Source organism: Amia ocellicauda, chromosome 2 (genome assembly GCF_036373705.1).
Source record: "Amia ocellicauda isolate fAmiCal2 chromosome 2, fAmiCal2.hap1, whole genome shotgun sequence".
Lineage (NCBI taxonomy): Eukaryota > Metazoa > Chordata > Actinopteri > Amiiformes > Amiidae > Amia > Amia ocellicauda.
Genome location: NC_089851.1, coordinates 5,153,900 through 5,172,937, shown reverse-complemented (window position 1 = coordinate 5,172,937; position 19,038 = coordinate 5,153,900). Strand labels below are relative to the sequence as shown.

The 19,038-nt window shown below is 40.0% G+C and overlaps 1 protein-coding gene across 1 annotated transcript in view; it reads right to left on the bottom strand.

Moving 5' to 3' along the window:
• Positions 1-2,247: 2,247 nt before the first annotated feature.
• The window catches only part of xylb (xylulokinase homolog (H. influenzae)), an 81,282-nt gene continuing 64,491 nt past the window's right edge, over positions 2,248-19,038 (bottom strand). Inside the window, exon 19 of the mRNA XM_066716624.1 lies at positions 2,248-8,744. Within this exon, the coding sequence (XP_066572721.1) occupies positions 8,676-8,744 (69 nt within the window). The 3' untranslated portion in view covers positions 2,248-8,675. The remainder of the gene's footprint in view (positions 8,745-19,038) is intronic.

The following is a 19,038-nucleotide window of genomic DNA, read 5'->3' as shown; positions in this document are numbered from 1 at the left end:
GGCATACCTGCAGCTCACACTATTCTTTACAGCTCTGATTTCCATATCGAAGAGGCTAATATACATATAGAGATATGCATTATTGATTTATTTGCATACTGTGTTATGTTGCACAACTATGATTGTCATCATCATTAACATAAGAACATAAGAAAGTGTCCAATCGAGAGGAGGCCATTCACCCCATCGTGCTCGTTTGGTGTCCATTAATAACTGAGTGATCAAGGATCCTATCCAGTCTGTTTTTGAATCTTCCCAAATTGTCTCTTCAGCCACATCGCTGGGGAGTTTGTTCAGATTGTGACGCCTCTCTGTGTGAAGAAGCGTCTCCTGTTTTCTGTCTTGAATGCCTTGAAGCCCAATTTCCATTTGTGTCCCGGGTGCGTGTGTCCATGCTGATCTGGAAAAGCTCCTCTGGTTTGATGTGGTTGATGCCTTTCATGATTTTGAAGACTTGAATCAAGTCCCCACGTAGTCTGCTCTGTTCCAGGGTGAAAAGGTTCAGGTCCTCAGTCTCTCAGTAGGACAGTCCCTTCAGACCTGGAATAAGTCTGGTTGCTCTCCTCTGAACTGCCTCTAGAGCAGCGATATCTTTCTTGAAGTGTCTTTTTAACAATGGTATAACAACATCCATAGTAAACAGCATTTAGGAACCAATACTTATGATCCAAAACCAATGTAATCTCCTTGTTATCCACCATGACATCAACAGCATTTTTCACTTGGAAAAACAACATTATCAGAAAGAGTTCCACACATCCCAGTGTGACACTTTCCCAGTATAAATTACACATGGTTAAACTGACTCTCAGTTTGTCATAGGTAAGGATTATGAAGTCATATTAATCTGATGTAGTTAGTACAGTATTAATATTATCTAGAAACCCCCGCTGGCAATTAATGTCAGAGGAAAGAGAGTCATATTTATTGATTGGGAAATTGCAGCTGTAAATTTCACTTAGATGTGTCAGCGTATTAATTCCAAGAGGCTGCTATCAGAAAGTTAATCATGCATATTGTTTACAGAAGTGTATCTATTTGCTAATACCATAATTAATATCATTTAAGACACTAAGGGGACTTCAGTAATCTAAATATATTGGTATAATTTTAATTGTTCAACGTTTGACAATACAATTAATAATGAAACAATTGATGTCTCCATCCCCACTGCTTGCGCTTTATTTTGAAATAATGTGATAATAATAACCACAGGTGTCATAAGCAAACATCTCAGTTATCACGTCTCCCCTCGTAGGCTGCAGCTACAAAAACAAATGTTTGCTATTTTTATCTGTAACAAGTTGGAGAATCAAAAACATTGTCATAAGTAAGTACTGAATATGCCAATAAAAACACTCACAAATAGAAGAGCGTGTCAGAGTGGTTGGTAGCATGTCAATCACTGGATACTGGGTTATTTTGGGACGGATAGCTTCTGATCCCAGAGTGTTTGGATTTCAGCCAAGAGCTAAAATAAGTGAACAAACTCGGGGTATGAAATAATACAGCTGACGGAGGAAAATGGTCCTCCTCTTGGGTTTAACCTTTAATAAAGATACAGTTCATGCTACACATTATTCTGTATTCGAGTGTTTGTGTGCAGAAATAATGGCAGCTGGAGTTTTAGATTTTGAATTCTGTTTGTACGCAGTACTTTTAAGCCATTAGTCCTGTATCTCCTCTGGTAGCCCTTGACCACATTAGCTATTCTCACACATTTTTAATGGTTCTTAGACTCATTTGAATACGTTTAACTGCATTTAATTATGCTCTCTCTTCTGTTACCTGGGATGTCCAATGCAGCAATGTTTAATTGCCTCTATTGTTCATGTAAACCTACTTCTCTGTAGAAAAAAGTGGAATTATCCAATTTTATGAAGTCCTTTCTGTGGGCTGATTGTTTATGTAGCTAAGTCAAGGCTGCAGGCATAAACCGTGGGTGTCAATAAAACCAAAGTGTTAATGGTTTCTCCATTGAGATTTTTGTTGTAGGATGTTTTGTGTGTGCGTGTGTGTGTGTGACTGTGTGTAGGTGATAAAACGTCTCCAGCTGCATATTTTCTTAAATACCGGATTTTTCAACATTTTGAACACCATTTTTTATGTAATTGTAATGTAAATGAAAAACAGATTTGGGGACAAATAAATCTAATAATTAAATCATAAATATCAATAACCCGTAAAAAAAGGAATGTCTTTACATTATTAGGAAAATAATTAAATCCACCCGTGTTGTTTCTGGCATTTGTTTATTTAGACTAAAATGTCACATTCTGCTACATCCAATTAATATTTAAACATAACACATTTTACATGATATATGATTATTTAACACCGATAACAGTTTATAGCAGTTTAAATCAAATCTCTCTATCTTTATAAATGAAAAAGCCATTAACAAAACCCATTTACAGTTCACATAAGGCACACATGTGAAATAACATTTAAACGTCATGCTTCATATTCTATCCCATATCGCTGGCGAGTAAAACGATAAAAAATCGGCTGGTAACTCTTAAATAAAACATGAACTGCATAACTGCACTAAGGTCAGTCACCAGGGGATTAATGGTTAACCTGCATGATACAGACGCCAGTGCTTCGTGGAAATCTCTCTCCAGAGACGAATCTGAGGGCCCACATTACTGCACTCCGGCAGATAAGGAATCTGAAAGAGATTTGAAAAAGTCAGGAAAGTGCCATGTTACTTCCTGACCTCCAACACCGCCGCTTCCCTCTCCCGTTTCAGATGAGGGTGGATTCCTTCCTCCCGAACCAGTTGGCTTTGGGAAAGACAATAACAATACAGCACTGTCCCAAAGTCACACAGTGCCTTGTGAAAGAACAAGCCTAGTCCCAGTGGATAATCTCTTTAATATGAACTCCTCCTCGGGGTTTGAGTGGGGAAAAGGCATGTGTTCAAATCTCAGGGGAAGCCAAGGTGCGATGTATGCATATGGTGCCCGGCTGATACTGCCGCTGTGGCGTTCATTGCTTTTAAATCGAGCGCTGCAGGGTTGTAAACATATTACAACAAATCTGGAAGATTCGCCAGCTTTGATATTATATCCTGTCTGATGAAAAAACATGGGATTCCGTGACCCGGTAGCTTGACCCTACATTTGTTCAACAGACCGTGAAAACTATATTGGATATTGTAAGATAGCAGCTGATGCTCTGGTGTGATTCCAAATGCGTTCATATGTATATATACATGAATGCAAAACTAATACCAAGTGGTTCATATGGATTGCCTTCGAGAAAGAGAAACGTAAGCGACATCTGAGCTAAGACTAGGGGGAACTAAACTGTATATTACTTTGCTGGTGGCGCTCAAAAATGTACTCTTCTCAATCAGCAAAGAACTCATCCATAATTTACATTCGCAAAATCTGTACCCCGAGCGCCACGAGGCATCAGCTCGCACATTTACACATTTAAAATAAATAAACAGGAGGGCAGTGATAGGAAGGCACAGGGTGGGCATACAGTATTAAATCCCAGTTTGACCCCAGTGCAGAGTTTGATGGCACTTTCGTGTTAACCAGTTTGAAAACCGTAGAGGCAACCACAGATAGGTCTGTCTGGTATTGCTGTGTGGGGGCAGGGGTGGGTACAAATTTCTGCCCCACTGCCAGGGTCATTTCAAACGGAAGGAGAGCAGAGGTGAGGGGATTTGTTTCTCTGCTTGAACGGTGCGATTCTGTAATATATCTTGACATTTAATTTAGAACTGGAATGAAATTAAACTGGTTTGAAGTGTGTAATTTGTTTGTGTTAATTGGAGTTCAATACTAAGTAATTAAATCACACATTGTGTTATTTTACGTGTACGTTAACAGTTGATGGTGCTATGACAGTGTAAAAATCAGATAAACACAAACCCATGAGCTTAAATATCAACTCGAACACAACACAGTGAATAATCAGTGACAGAAGAGAGGTAACGTATTGTCACCTTTTGTGACATTAATTAATATTATTGATATTACTAATAGTAAAATTTTGTGATCTGATTTTGGCTCCTAATTAAAGCCAGGTGGAACAGCTGGGTGAAAATGAACTTTACAAAATGTTACATCAGTTCATTACACTAAAAATTACTATTTTTAACATACACACACACACAAATGTATGCTCGTCCAAAAACAAATACATGGAAACTTAAAAAAAAGATCATTGTGTACCTACAAAATGCATAATTAAAACCACTGCTACCATTATTTTTCATAAAAATTGGTTATGTTATAATAATTACATTTTAGCAGAGAAACAAGAAACATCAGGATATAAATGTTTGAGATATGAAGGATAACTTCAATGATTACCCCCAAAAAATGATTTAGCTTTTTGAGACATTCCCAGCAGTGGGAGATATTACAGTTATGTTATTACAAGTTAGAATTTAAAAATGATCTGAAAATGAATTGGCCCCAGAGGATGCCGCTTTTATCAACTTACACTTGCACATCTGCTGAAGAAGAAGAAAAAAAATAATGTGCACTGCTGGCAAGCTCTTGGGCATTAGGACGGGTCTGGCTGTTGAACTACAGACAATGCCATCGTCACACCGAGCGCCAAGGAACTCCTTCACCGAGAGAAATTTCATAAAACATTTAATACCTGTACTCAAGTTCATTTTGCTCCGTCTGCTGGAAAATCCCTGAGGGGAAATAAACGTGGATACCGAGGTTGAGCACAGTCCTGTTCCTGTGATTGTAGTAATTTAGTTCAATTTGGCGCTGCTAGGTTCAATTTAGCCACCCCTGCCTCGCTATTGTTGTGATTGAAATCGCTCTTACTGAATTGTTTCTGTTGTTGTTTGTTTAGGGTTTTTTTTGGCGGCTATATCAAAACTGGATGAGGGCCTTTTTGAAACTGTACAGAGGCAGAAACTCTCTCCATTAATTATGGAATGAATCCTTGTATTATTTGAAAGTGAGATATAATCAGTGCCTTATTGCTGTTGTTACACAAGGAGTTACATAAAGAGTAGGAATGAACAGATCTGCAGCACAGTGTTAATGATAGTCAAATATCCACTTGAAAATCATAACACTCAGTTTTGTATGTGTTATGTAGAGGTAACGATTTTTCAGTTTTTTATCCACACATTTTTCTTTTCAAAGGATCAGCGGAGGTTATTAATTGGAGTTTTCAACAGACCACCTTTAAAACATGACAAGGCCAACAACAGATCTAGGGCATTTTTAATAAACTCAATTAAAAACATGTTTTAAAAAGCAGGCATTTCTGGAGAGCAGATTGTAATTCCACTTTATGTTAAAAAATGTTGCCTGCTTTTGTTGTTCCCGCTGCTCAATACACAAGGTTCATACATTGTGTTGTTGAACTGCATGAAAGATGCCGGATCAATACTCCTTTGATATACTTTACAATAATCCTAATATAATATTGGTCTCATATTTTCATCACTGCAGATGAATGTACAGAGTGACTATGAACAAAGCCCAGCCACTCTGAACAGCACAAACCAAGACCTCTATAGTTTGCAGCACAGATCTGGTTGTGTTAACTTATCCAAATTCAACTAAAACTCTAAACTAGCCCTACCAGAGTCTGTAAACCATTTCCCTATTGACCAGATATCCTCTGTGGCTCCCCGCTGCTTTTAAAATATGTATGGGGAAATGAGGCTTCACGCATGATTCACGTGTATTATTCAAATCCACAAAGCTCTGCCTGCCTCTTCCTCAATGTGCCAACCTGTCTCCTTTAGTGCCCTCTAGTGAAATGCCATGTAATTCAAAGTGAAGGAGAAAGGATAAACGAATTCAAAAATTATACTGTAACCACTAAAAGAAAATTGTACATATTTCATCAAAGGCTCAAGGGCCCCACGGAGCATTAAATCAGAACCAAGAGAAATGAATGGCGAAGACCTACATAATATTCAGCGGGGTGGGCATATTTCTGCTCATCCAATTGTCATATAATCCCATATGATTGTCCTAATGTTAGACCCATTCAGACATTGCGAATATGAATGGACCGGCTAGGGGTCTTTAGTCATGCTGAAATGATCCCAATAAACGTAATTTGTGTATTTACTTGTTCACCACAAGAGCATCGAAATGGCTAAATTGTGTACACCAAAAACACAACCACCTGCAGGACTCGCCATCAACTTCTGATTCGAGCACATTTTCCTTCTAAAACCAGTACTAGGCTTAGAGTCTTAAACAATCTATTGAGCTTTACGATAACTGATGGTTTGCGATCCGGTTTATTTCTTGACTTTTGTAATTAGAGTGAGACCACTGAATCGGTATTCATCGCCTGACTTAGTTTAATGGGAAACTGAAGCCCATGCAAGAGTCCCTCAAAGCCCTCTGTTCGGGTCAGACCCTGATACAGAATATATAGCACATTCCTCAGCGGTCTGGGCATTTGCATAGCAGAAAAGATCTATGCTTTGTTGCGGCTTGGCCGGGCTGAATTAGCATTAAAAAGCGTGCAGTGTTTTCAAAAGTGCAGAACCGCTGAGGGAAGTGTACAGAGCAACTGTCAAAGAAGTCTAACAAAAAAAAAAGAGAAAAGGATTTCTGTCCGTCTGGCCTTTATTCAGCCGTTAACAAAATAAGAAACAACCCTTAAGAGTTTCTGTGCAACATTGTTGTGTATGGGTGCTTATATTTTTAATGAAACCAGAAAAATAATTAGTATAACAGTCTCTACAGCTATGCCTGTTTATTCATGGGTCAGCTGCAAGGGTATGCATAAATAATAGTTAATTATCTATGTAATGTCATCATAACTGAGGCAAACTACTGTAAACCCCTTCTGATATTTTGTATGGTTATTGGTGTTAGCTGTGGGATATGCTGCTCACTATTCTGTTTTGTAAATTTCAAATTAAGTACTGTACCATGATGAATTGCACGAGTCTGGTGCTCCATCTGTTTCCAGTTATGACTTCCTCCTCTCACAGCCCTAGTAACGCCTGCCTGGCCTGAAACACGATCCCCTTGATCCTTCCTCATACCATGCTGTGAGCGATTCTCCCGCTTCGTGACACAAAACCCCCTCCACATTTCACACGCACCACCCTACCCGCGCTCCGCCGCTGTTTATGTTGTGATTAAGTCATTTCACCGCCTGCTTTCAACTCGTTTCACCCTCAAATGAATATGGTTTTGACACGAAAAACCTCCCTCACTGTATTTGATGTGATTTGCATAATTTCCTACTCATTATCATATTTTTTTTTAATGACTGAAACACTGCTCTTCTACATGGCGTTAGGTTGGCTGATAAAACTTTACAGCCACTTGATGACACTGCTATGTTCCCTGTTACATGTGCATTTTTTTGTGTTTTTTCCCCAAACCCCAAGCTCAATCAAACTACAGAGAACTACTGTCTTACACCGATCCGCTCTCCATGTCGTAAGGAGCTGCTATTATGTTTCCACAGTAAATCTCTCTAAGCTGTAAATAACACATCATTTTAGTTTTTAGAAATATTCAGTCATACCACTGGTGAGAAACATAACTTCAGACGCCTGGGGTAATGTGATCACTAACAAACTCCCTACACCACGCCAGACACGGTGCGGTTTACAGTTTCTAATCCAAACACATGAAGGCCATAAAATTGTCACATTAAAGCAGAAGTGAAAAATGGCTAAATGTTACCTCATATTCAATTATCCCGGCCAGGACTGCCAAACATGTGGCATTTCACTTGAAAAGCAGAGCAACGTAGCAGATGCTCCGATTAGAGTCAATGATTGTACAAGGGGTCTGTTTTGCACGTGGAAAAATACAACCATGTTAACATTAATCTGAACATTAGTATTTCCTGCTTCTTTTCTTCTCATTTGCTTTTGAATTCATTATATTCAATGCTTGAATGTTTCAATCAAGAAATGCACATAGAAGAAACTTCGAACACAAGATGAAACGGGACAATTATGTTATATTCAATCAGCATAAAATATATTTTGGTCACTGATTTTATTAACTAAAATCCTGGCTCAGCTATATATTATTCAGATATTGGTACAGATATTCAGATATTTGTGTGATTGATGACAAATGTGTACAATTACAAATACACACTAGTTACATATAGAAAAATATAGAGATCAAAGGATATATTTTAGTACATAATTAAATTTCATAGATAGCAAAATGAAGCAGAAATAATTAGTAACATATAAAAGTGCAAATCGATTAAAATATTGGCATTACATTATAGGTCACGTTGCTCTTTATATGAAAGCAACAAATAGTTAAATTGTGCTCTTTGTTTTCCTGGGAAAAAGGTGAGAGATTGCATTTGCATCTGTCGTTCCAAAGTGCAGCAACATAGATTTCTTAGATTTACTTCTAATTTCCTCAATATCCAATCTGTCATCTTCCAAATTATAAAACATAAATGATAGGTGGAATAAACAGTTGTCAGCACTACAGAAGTAACTGCATCAATCAGGACAGATCAGTTAAAAACATAACCATATTTCAACAATAACGAATGTCACTGAGGGAAATAACAGACAAGCAAAAAACACGAGAGCTCTGAAAAAATTAATAATACTGACTACAATATCAATACCTAATATCAAACATCGTATATCCAATCTCTCACTGCAGATCTACAGTTTGACGAAAAGATACATTCATATTAGGCAAGCTGACAGGTATCTCTCATTGCTTTGATTCCAGGAAGACTTTCTCCTCCAGTTCTGCGTATCTCTTCAGCAGCGGCACAAACACCTAGAACAGAAACAAAGCAAACGCGGCAGTCATTGGGAAACCAGGTTAGAAGCTGAAACATGGTAGTAAAAGTAATATCTGCAATCCCAAGCAATTCCTCTGCGCTAGGATTTGCATTTCTATCTTCACATCTTCTGAAAAACAGCATTAAAGGGAATCAAACAGATGAAAACGCTCATATAATTATCAATGTAATGAAAACATAAACAGACACATTCTAGCGAAGGTGGTCCCCCTATGCTTAGAAAACCAATTAAAAGGCACTATGGAAATTTCTGCTAATGATTTCTAGATTTTTATTGTGCTAAACTTCCTTACATTTCACAACCATTATTGTCTGAAATGTTGCCATTCCTGCGAGTCCAAAGTTAAAATCAGAACGGGGGATAAATGCTCTATTTTTCCTAGTAAAACCAATTCCTTTCACATTAGTAGAGGTACACTGTTTTTTTTTTTACATTACTCTCATTATGATGTTCAACTCGGTAATTAAATGAATGCATACAGTTCACTATGTTACAAGATGATTCAAAAAGAGGCAGGCATTACCCTAGTTATTCAGCTGCCTCCAAACAGGTGCACTGCATGATACAATTAAGCAATTAACATCCTATCATGCACTGTGGCATGTATAACAATGCTGAGCAGGCCCAGTTGACCTCGATTTTGGATCAAGATGGCAAGTGACTTTGAAAGAGGGGTCATTATTGGGACATGAATGGCAGGAGCTTCAGTCACAGATGCTCAACTGGCTCGTGTTCTGGACAAGTGGGCGAGTACATGTGTGGGTCACCAAGAGAACAGGACAGGCCTGACTGCTGGACCCCTACAGTGAGGGGGTCCGGAGGCTCTGTTATGCTGTGAGAGTCATTTTCCTGGCATGGTTTGGGTCCACTTGTCCCCTTAGAGGGAAGGGTCACTGCAAATCATGACAAAGTTATTCTGAGTGATCACCTTTAAACCTATGGTGACACATTTCTATCTGATGGGAGTGGTCTCTTCCAGGATAACAATGCCCCATCCACAGGGCACGAGGGTCACTGAATGGTGTGTTGAGTATGAAGATGATGTGAATCACATGCTATGGTCTTCGCAGTCACCAGATCTCAACCCAATTGAACACCTATGGGAGATTCTGGACCGACGTGTCAGACAGCGCTCTTCTCCACCATCATCAAAATACCAAATGAGGGAATATCTTTTGGAAGAATGGAGTTCATCCCTCCAGTAGAGTCCAGAGACTCGTAGAATCTGTGCCACGAGCATTGAAGCTGTTCTGGAACTCGTGGTGCCCAACACCTCACTGAGACACTTTTATGTTGTTTTTTCCTTTAATTTGTCACCTGTCTGTATGTTATATGAATATTAGCCCGGAGGACTGTCTTTTCTCCTCAAAAGAAATGGGTGCATGGCATGTAGGACCTTGAAAGCAACTGCATTTGACTGTTTCTATGTACAAGAAAGCAATTCTCAATAACATAAACTCTCAAAGCCCCCTTCTGAGGTCCATACTGCTGGCCAGCCGGGGTGGCTTGGATCTCATCCAGACTGGAGATGAGCCTAAATACCCTCCTTGCCAAACTGCAATTGAGACAAATCATTAGACCAGGGGCGACTGGCGTTTGTAGCCACATTACAGGATGACAGCAACGATGGTGTTAGGCAATCAGTCAGGCTGTATGTTGACAAGACAGAGGTGAGGGGGGATATGTGAGCTCATCCCTAGGTTTGAGGAGAAACTGCCATCTTGCATCAAGGCAACACTCACATGAGCCACCCTCGTCACATTCCTCCGAGCACATCTCTAGGAGCGTCTTTTTGTTGTTGTTGTTTTCAGTGTGTATTTTACACATTCCTATATATTAAGTAATGATCTAATACAAACTAAAATTACTCCTTTTGTGGTTTACATACAAAATAAAGAAATGTAATTATATAGACTGATAGATAAAGATATTGATGGATATGCGTTTCCCTAGCTGAGCCACTACTCCATCAAAACACTCCAGGCTGATGTGCGTCTCGTAGTCGTAGTGGGGAAGTGTGGATCGAAAGACGTAATCGGGCTCGTAGTCTGGTCCAGGTCGGGTTCCAGATTGGGGTCTCAATCATGCAAAGGCTGGTGTCCAATCAGCTTTGTATGGTCCACTCTCTCCTTCTTCTCGAAAGCTCTCCAAAACACCCTGCTCTTTTTTCCCTCAGGTACTCTGCAATGATACGGTTGAGGAGGGTGTGGTTTATAGCGCCCTGTCGATTAGTGCTGGCAGCTTTCTGCCCTGCCGGCTGTCAGGGGTACGAGGGCACTTTCCAGGTCCCTTTGGTCACAGGCGGTATACTTTCAGCAGTGCCTCCATGTTTTGGGGGGGGGTTTCTTGTTTGTTTTTGTTCCTTTCTTTCTCATTTCCTAAACCTCCCTGACTGCCCGCATTCTTCACCCAGCGTGACACTGTGGGGGGTCGGACATGGTGTCTGGGCTCTCAAGCGGGGATTAGGAAAAACGGGCAGGCAGGGGTAAAGGTGCAAAGACATGCTTTTATTATTGCAGGTGCTCAAAATAATGACACTTAAAAAAACCACAAACAAAACCCTAGCTCCTTGAACCTGTTATGCAGGCACTGGCCAATAAGGAGAGTCCCGTTGAGTCCTGAGAGTCCTGCCACAGTTATTCATAAAATATATATTCTTTAAACCATATGGCCCATTTGGCAGACTTCAGGAATGAAGTACAGAGCAGTGGATGGTGACTGTATGTAGGAAGGCTGTACCACAGAGAGAAATGAATGAAGGAAATAGGCCTTTGGAGAAAAGCTCAAGAGGTCTTCTGGCTTTACTTCTGATCGGTTTTGCATCACTGTACAACATGGCGAGGGAACAACATGAACCAGAATATGAAATATTTACATGTTGGAGTATTTGAACTTAAACAGTTTCAGTGGTTAGGTTTTAACTTGTTCCCAGTTGTGTCCCGCGGTGTGGTTTCAGCAAGAGATGAATGGTCTATCTTACACACAAAATCTCACTGAAGGCACGCTGTCAGACTTGGTATTCGAGACAAATTATTTATAGAAGCACTAAAGTGAAAGGTTAGAGTAACGCATAGTGGACCATGCCTATGAGTCAGGGCCGGCGAGCTACACAAACCTGAATCCCATTAGGTGGCTGAGAAGCACAAGACATATTTTGGTCTACAATCTGCTTCTCTTAAACACAGAGGGGGCAGCACATTTGGCACTAACCCTCCAGAGAGCGCGCGGTGCTGGGTCCAATGAGAAAGGCATACCCTCTGTGTGAGGAGACAAACCTGGAAACAAGCCACGTGTTGCCCAAGCTACTGAAAGACCTTCAAAGCAGCTGCACAGTGTTCACATCTGTAAAAGTCTCCGGCAAATCTGTGATCTTCAGATTTCAGAGGAGAAGGAAAAGGGACTGGCAATAAAGCACGTTTACTGACACTTACAGCGTGTCAGTGACATGACACATGCTGCCTGAAGCTGGCACTGCAAAACCGATGGTGAAGTATTCAAGTAATTTAATTAAAGGAGAAACAAAATGTGCTGTAAGTAACTAATGGAGATTTAGAGATCAGGATGTGTGTATGCAAAAATGTGTACACGCTAAAAAGAACATATTGTATGTAATAGTCCAACTTCTCACACCAATTTAGAATCGTTAAACAAAAGAAACAGTGTTTACGTTGTTGGGGGTCCAACCTGCCATGACTCAATGGCATTGTAACACACTGATGAAAGTCCCTGCAAAACATGTATGTGGTCAGATACACTGAAAAGAGCTGTCAAATGTAATATGAATTAATCTATTATTAGTGGTGATGTAAGAATTATTATTTGTAGTTATCTGCAGTGTGTGCATCGCAGAAACAGGGGATTGTGAAGTAGAAAGCTACATATTTCTGTAACAAGGTTCATACAGCTTTTCAAGTCAAATTCAAGCACTTTTCAAGTACTTTCAAGGTGCCTGGTCAAAGCTTTTCCAGCACCTCGCAGCCTTGGTAAACTAAACCTTCTCCTCTGAAATGCACACTCTTCTGCACTGAACTAAGCACATTCAATTATTTCACCACACTATTAGATGTTATTATGGTGTAACACCAAAAATGTTTCATGAGAGCCGTCATGTACACTTGGCATTGTGTTGTTACCTGGCTTAAATCAGGTTGATATTAAATCAATATAAATCAATCTTGCAATCAGTCAAAATTAGTGAACACCAGTACACAGTAACTTCAGTTTGAATTAAAGCTTTAGTGACAATTGTTTTAAACATGCAAACATAACAAAACAAAAAATTACATCAATACTTTTCTTTATTGAACTTCCATGTACATTCAGCGACCAAATGTAAAATAGAGCATAACTAAGCTCTACGAATCAATCCATGTATATTCAGTGTATATGCTCACTTACTGTCACAACAGCATCATGTTTATTCTCTTCAAAACAATCAACTATAAGTTCCTATATCCTTAACCTAGTAAACGGTGACGGTCTTTATGTTATTAATCTCCCTCAGCTGTAAATACTTTGCATTAGTATCTGCTGGTCTCTGCTGTTTTATGTTTTTAAATGGAATTACACATTATAATAATTGAATACGAATACTAAACCATCAACATGTGCACATACCGGCTATATACACTCACCTAAAGGATTATTAGGAACACCTGTTCAATTTCTCATTAATGCAATTATCTAACCAACCAATCACATGGCAGTTGCTTCAATGCGTTTAGGGGTGTGGTCCTGGTCAAGACAATCTCCTGAACTCCAAACTGAATGTCTGAATGGGAAAGAAAGGTGATTTAAGCAATTTTGAGCGTGGCATGGTTGTTGGTGCCAGACGGGCCGGTCTGAGTATTTCACAATCTGCTCAGTTACTGGGATTTTCACGCACAACCATTTCTAGGGTTTACAAAGAATGGTGTGAAAAGGGAAAAACATCCAGTATGCGGCAGTCCTGTGGGCGAAAATGCCTTGTTGATGCTAGAGGTCAGAGGAGAATGGGCCGACTGATTCAAGCTGATAGAAGAGCAACTTTGACTGAAATAACCACTCGTTACAACCGAGGTATGCAGCAAAGCATTTGTGAAGCCACAACACGTACAACCTTGAGGCGGATGGGCTACAACAGCAGAAGACCCCACCGGGTACCACTCATCTCCACTACAAATAGGAAAAAGAGGCTACAATTTGCACAAGCTCACCAAAATTGGACAGTTGAAGACTGGAAAAATGTTGCCTGGTCTGATGAGTCTCGATTTCTGTTGAGACATTCAGATGGTAGAGTCAGAATTTGGCGTAAACAGAATGAGAACATGGATCCATCATGCCTTGTTACCACTGTGCAGGCTGGTGGTGGTGGTGTAATGGTGTGGGGTTTTCTTGGCACACTTTAGGCCCCTTAGTGCCAATTGGGCATCATTTAAATGCCACGGCCTACCTGAGCATTGTTTCTGACCATGTCCATCCCTTTATGACCACCATGTACCCATCCTCTGATGGCTACTTCCAGCAGGATAATGCACCATGTCACAAAGGTCCAATCATTTCAAATTGGTTTCTTGAACATGACAATGAGTTCACTGTACTAAACTGGCCCCCACAGTCACCAGATCTCAACCCAATAGAGCATCTTTGGGATGTGGTGGAACGGGAGCTTCGTGCCCTGGATGTGCATCCCACAAATCTCCATCAACTGCAAGATGCTATCCTATCAATATGGGCCAACATTTCTAAAGAATGCTTTCAGCACCTTGTTGAATCAATGCCACGTAGAATTAAGGCAGTTCTGAAGGCGAAAGGGGGTCAAACACAGTATTAGTATGGTGTTCCTAATAATCCTTTAGGTGAGTGTATATACCTTGTACTGGACACATTATTGTGTTTTTGCTAGGGTTAAGCGATGGCCTAATTTTAGAAACTGTTTAGTTTGTTTTTGCTAGTGCCAGTGCTGAACGACACTCCTGCCCTGTGAAAGTGTCATGCTGATGGGCAGATACATGGATGTGCACAGAAAGAGGAACTGTCATACCATCAAATACATGTGGACAGATGTGGACCTTGTTTTAACCATAGTGTATATTCAATTTTATCGAGCCACCTCTCTTTAAAATGGCAGCTTTCCGGCATATTTGCAACATTGGGCGCTGATGCCGCGCTGTCACTCGCAGCGCATCAAACACACCGACACATCAAACAGGAGCTGCACTGGCCGCGGCATGAAGCCATCAACTGTCTCTATAACCACTGTAGTTATAGCCCGAAGTTAATTAATTTAATCAGATTGCCGATTTATTATGACAGTGATTACCAAATTTTTAAAAATATATATATTTCACAAAATTCCAGCACTTTCAAGCACTTTATTCAAAATTCAAGCACTTTCACAACCTTGAAAATACCACCTTAAAATTCAAGCATTTGCAAGGATTTCAAGCACCCGTACGAACCCTGTGTAAAGACAAAAAATATTTGCAATAAAAACACAAAATACATGCATTGAATGTTTTGGTATCTAAAATATCAGTTGTCTGTGTTCCTTTATTCTTGTTGTTCTGCTTTATATCTCCTTAAACTTACAAGACTGACAAGGAGGGGGGAAGCGAGCAAAGGGTTAATGGCCCCTTCATAAAAATATGAACAAGGATTTTTACATTTAAAAGATCTATGGCTGTGTTTACTGACAATCTAAATGAAAGAAAACGTTAATGACTTTGCTCGTACTATATCAGACGGTAATGTGGAGTGATCGATGCTTCTCAAACGGGCTGCATCAGTGCGACTGACAGCAAAACATATTTCTATATGATCAGAGGTGACACACAACATGCAACACCTCCATGGGGGCTGGGAGAGGGAGTTGTGTTACTTCAAGAGTCTCTATACAGGAACATCTGAAAATGCTAAGCCTTCCCTTCTCAAGTATTGAAATCTCTAATCCTCCTGAAGCAAAAATTAAAATGTATTCAGATATACAGGCTTCAGTTAATGTAAAACAGATCAGTATCCAAATGTAGTTTGATGGGAAACCCTTCAAACACACACCTTAATGTTTTATCTTTCTGTACTGAGATGCAATCTGGCATAATATATCAATGTGTCTTTTGAATGCACAACATAGCTGTTATATACATAATAATACAATAACTAAATCAAATAAAGTTTCTGGGCCTGGTCTTTAATACAGTATCAAAAGAAGCTTCCAGCAAGTGTTACGGAGAGACTTGCATGAAAAGGAAACAAAACAGTTATTTTTTAGATGAGGGAAAAACATAGTTGCCTAGACACCATATTCTAATAAGACTAGTGTCACACAGTGAGAATCTGAAATTGTTTTGGTCTCACGATAAACTGAAACCTCAAGGTATAACAATTTGCCCACGTTTACAATAATATCAACCATTCCACTGAAATAAAATCTAATAATAACAATGTAAAAAAACCTGAAAAACAAAAGAAAAAACGCATATAGAGTGTATTTTAACAGTGAGAGACAGAATAACAACAAACAAATCCAGAACAAAAACGCATTTCAAAAAAGTTATACATTGATTTGCATGTTAATGAGGGAAATAAGTATTTGTCCCCTTCGACTTAGTACTTGGTGGCAAAACCCTTGTTGGCAATCACAGAGGTCAGACGTTTCTTGTAGTTGGCCACCAGGTTTGTACACATCTCAGGAGGGATTTTGTCACACTCCTCTTTGCAGATCCTCTCCATGTCATTAAGGTTTCGAGGTTGACGTTTGGAAACTCGAACCTTCAGCTCCCTCCACAGATTTTCTATGGGATTAAGGTCTGGAGACTGGCTAGGCCACTCCAGGACCTTAATGTGCTTCTTCTTGAGCCACTCCTTTGTTGCCTTGGCTGTGTGTTTTGGGTCATTGTCATGCAGGAATACCCATCCACGACCCATTTTCAATGCCCTGGCTGAGGGAAGGAGGTTCTCACCCAAGATTTGATGGTACATGGCCCCGTCCATCGTCCCTTTGATGTGGTGCAGTTGTCCTGTCCCCTTAGCAGAAAAACACCCCCAAAGCATAATGTTTCCACCTCCATGTTTGACGGTGGGGATGGTGTTCTTGGGGTCATTCCTCCTCCTCCAAACACGGCGAGTTGAGTTGATGCCAAAGACCTCGATTTTGGTATCATCTGACCACAACACTTTCACCCAGTTCTCCTCTGAATCATTCAGATGTTCATTGGCAAACTTCATACAGGCCTGTACATGTGCTTTCTTGAGCAGGGGGACCTTGCAGGCGCTGCAGGATTTCAGTCCTTCACGGCGTAGTGTGTTACCAATTGTTTTCTTGGTGACTATGGTCCCAGCTGCCTTGAGATCATGAACAAGATCCTCCCGTGTAGTTCTGGGCTGATTCCTCACCGTTCTCATGATCATTGAAACTCCACGAGGTGAGATCTTGCATGGAGCCCCAGACCGAGGGAGACTGACAGTTATTTTGTGTTTCTTCCATTTGCGAATAATTGCACCAACTGTTGTCACCTTCTCACCAAGCTGCTTGGCGATGGTCTTGTAGCCCATTCCAGCCTTGTGTAGGTCTACAATCTTGTCCCTGACATCCTTGGACAGCTCTTTGGTCTTGGCCATGGTGGAGAGTTTGGAATCTGATTGATTGATTGCTTCTGTGGACAGGTGTCTTTCATACAGGTAACGAGCTGAGATTAGGAGCACTCCCTTTAAGAGAGAGCTCCTAATCTCAGCTCGTTACCTGTATAAAAGACACCTGGGAGCCAGAAATCTTGCTGATTGATAGGGGATCAAATACTTATTTCCCTCATTAACATGCAAATCAATTTATAACTTTTTTGAAATGCGTTTTTCTGGATTTTTTTATTGTTATTCTGTCTCTCACTGTTAAAATACACCTACCATTCCATTAAAATTATAGACTGATCATTTCTTTGTCAGTGGGCAAACATACAAAATCAGCAGGGGATTCAATACTTTTTTCCCTCACTGTAATAACCCGATCATTAAAAAGCTATTTGTCTTACTTTGGTAAATCTGTTTGAAATGCAGATAAATAACACATTCCTCCAGCTTCGCGGACCAATTTCTACTATGACAATAAGTATTATTCAAAGCGAAGTATTGACCCTCTAATCACGGACTTCAGACTAATATCATGTTCACTTACTACAGAAATTCAATTACACTCACATCCTATTAATTGAATAGACCCTTTCTCCCCAACACAACTAAAAACAGCTATTAAACTTCTTTTATGTGCATGTCTGACTGATACTGAACATTATTACCCAATAATCACTGAGAGGCTATTCTTTTGAATTTAGTGCCTGCAATATAACTATGGGCCTAGTTATTTAAAGTACTACAGGGGCTCTACATGGACTATCACCACCACGGAAAGACTGCCACAGAAGTGATGAACACTTGCGAATGGATCGTAAAACACTTTTATGGCTATTGTATGACTTATGGACGGAATGTACGCCCAAAATGTGAATTTAATTAGACGTTTTCTCGCGCAGTCTATGGAAACGGTTTTACTGGTTGTATCCTGGTCATTCTGTTTGTGTTTGAACGTGTTATTTAAAATGTGCCGCAACTGAGGAAGATAGAATTGCTGAAAATGCCTTCTTATCCGACATTAATTACACATATATCTCGCACAACCAAAACCCCATCAAATGAAACCCAAGAGATTATTGAATGAGAGTCAAAATCTCGGATTACGTGCAGGCAATAAGAACACACGTTACGCAATGTGCATGTGAGTCTGTAACAGTGACGCCACTGCCCTGGGCTTCGGAGAATGGTCTTTGTTAGGGAACTACATGTGGTGATCATGTGAGCTGTGCATATCAGGTGCTTGGAGCTGCACCTGCGATGATGCTTTGAATCTGTGCTACAATTATATAGACCAATACGGCATGACAATCGTGATACTCAAATCATTAGAGGTAATATTAATAATGGAACTGTAAAATACTGCCACCGCCGGTAGAACATTGAGTCAAGCTCTGGTCACTGCATCATAAAATAGATATTGTTGTCCTGGGAAAAAAAGACCAGCAAAGAGTAACCTTTTTTTTGACAGGTAAACAGGAAGGTTGTAAACCTCCGAGTCCGCAGTGCCATCAGAGAGACCGGTCTTCCCACTCATAATGTGACAGTGCACCTCTCATGGGAGGCGATTGGTGGTTTTCTCATGCTGGTACTGGATGAGAATCTGAGCAGTGAGGTCATAAATTAGTGTTATATTGAGAGGAAATGCAAAGAAAAACATCAAAATT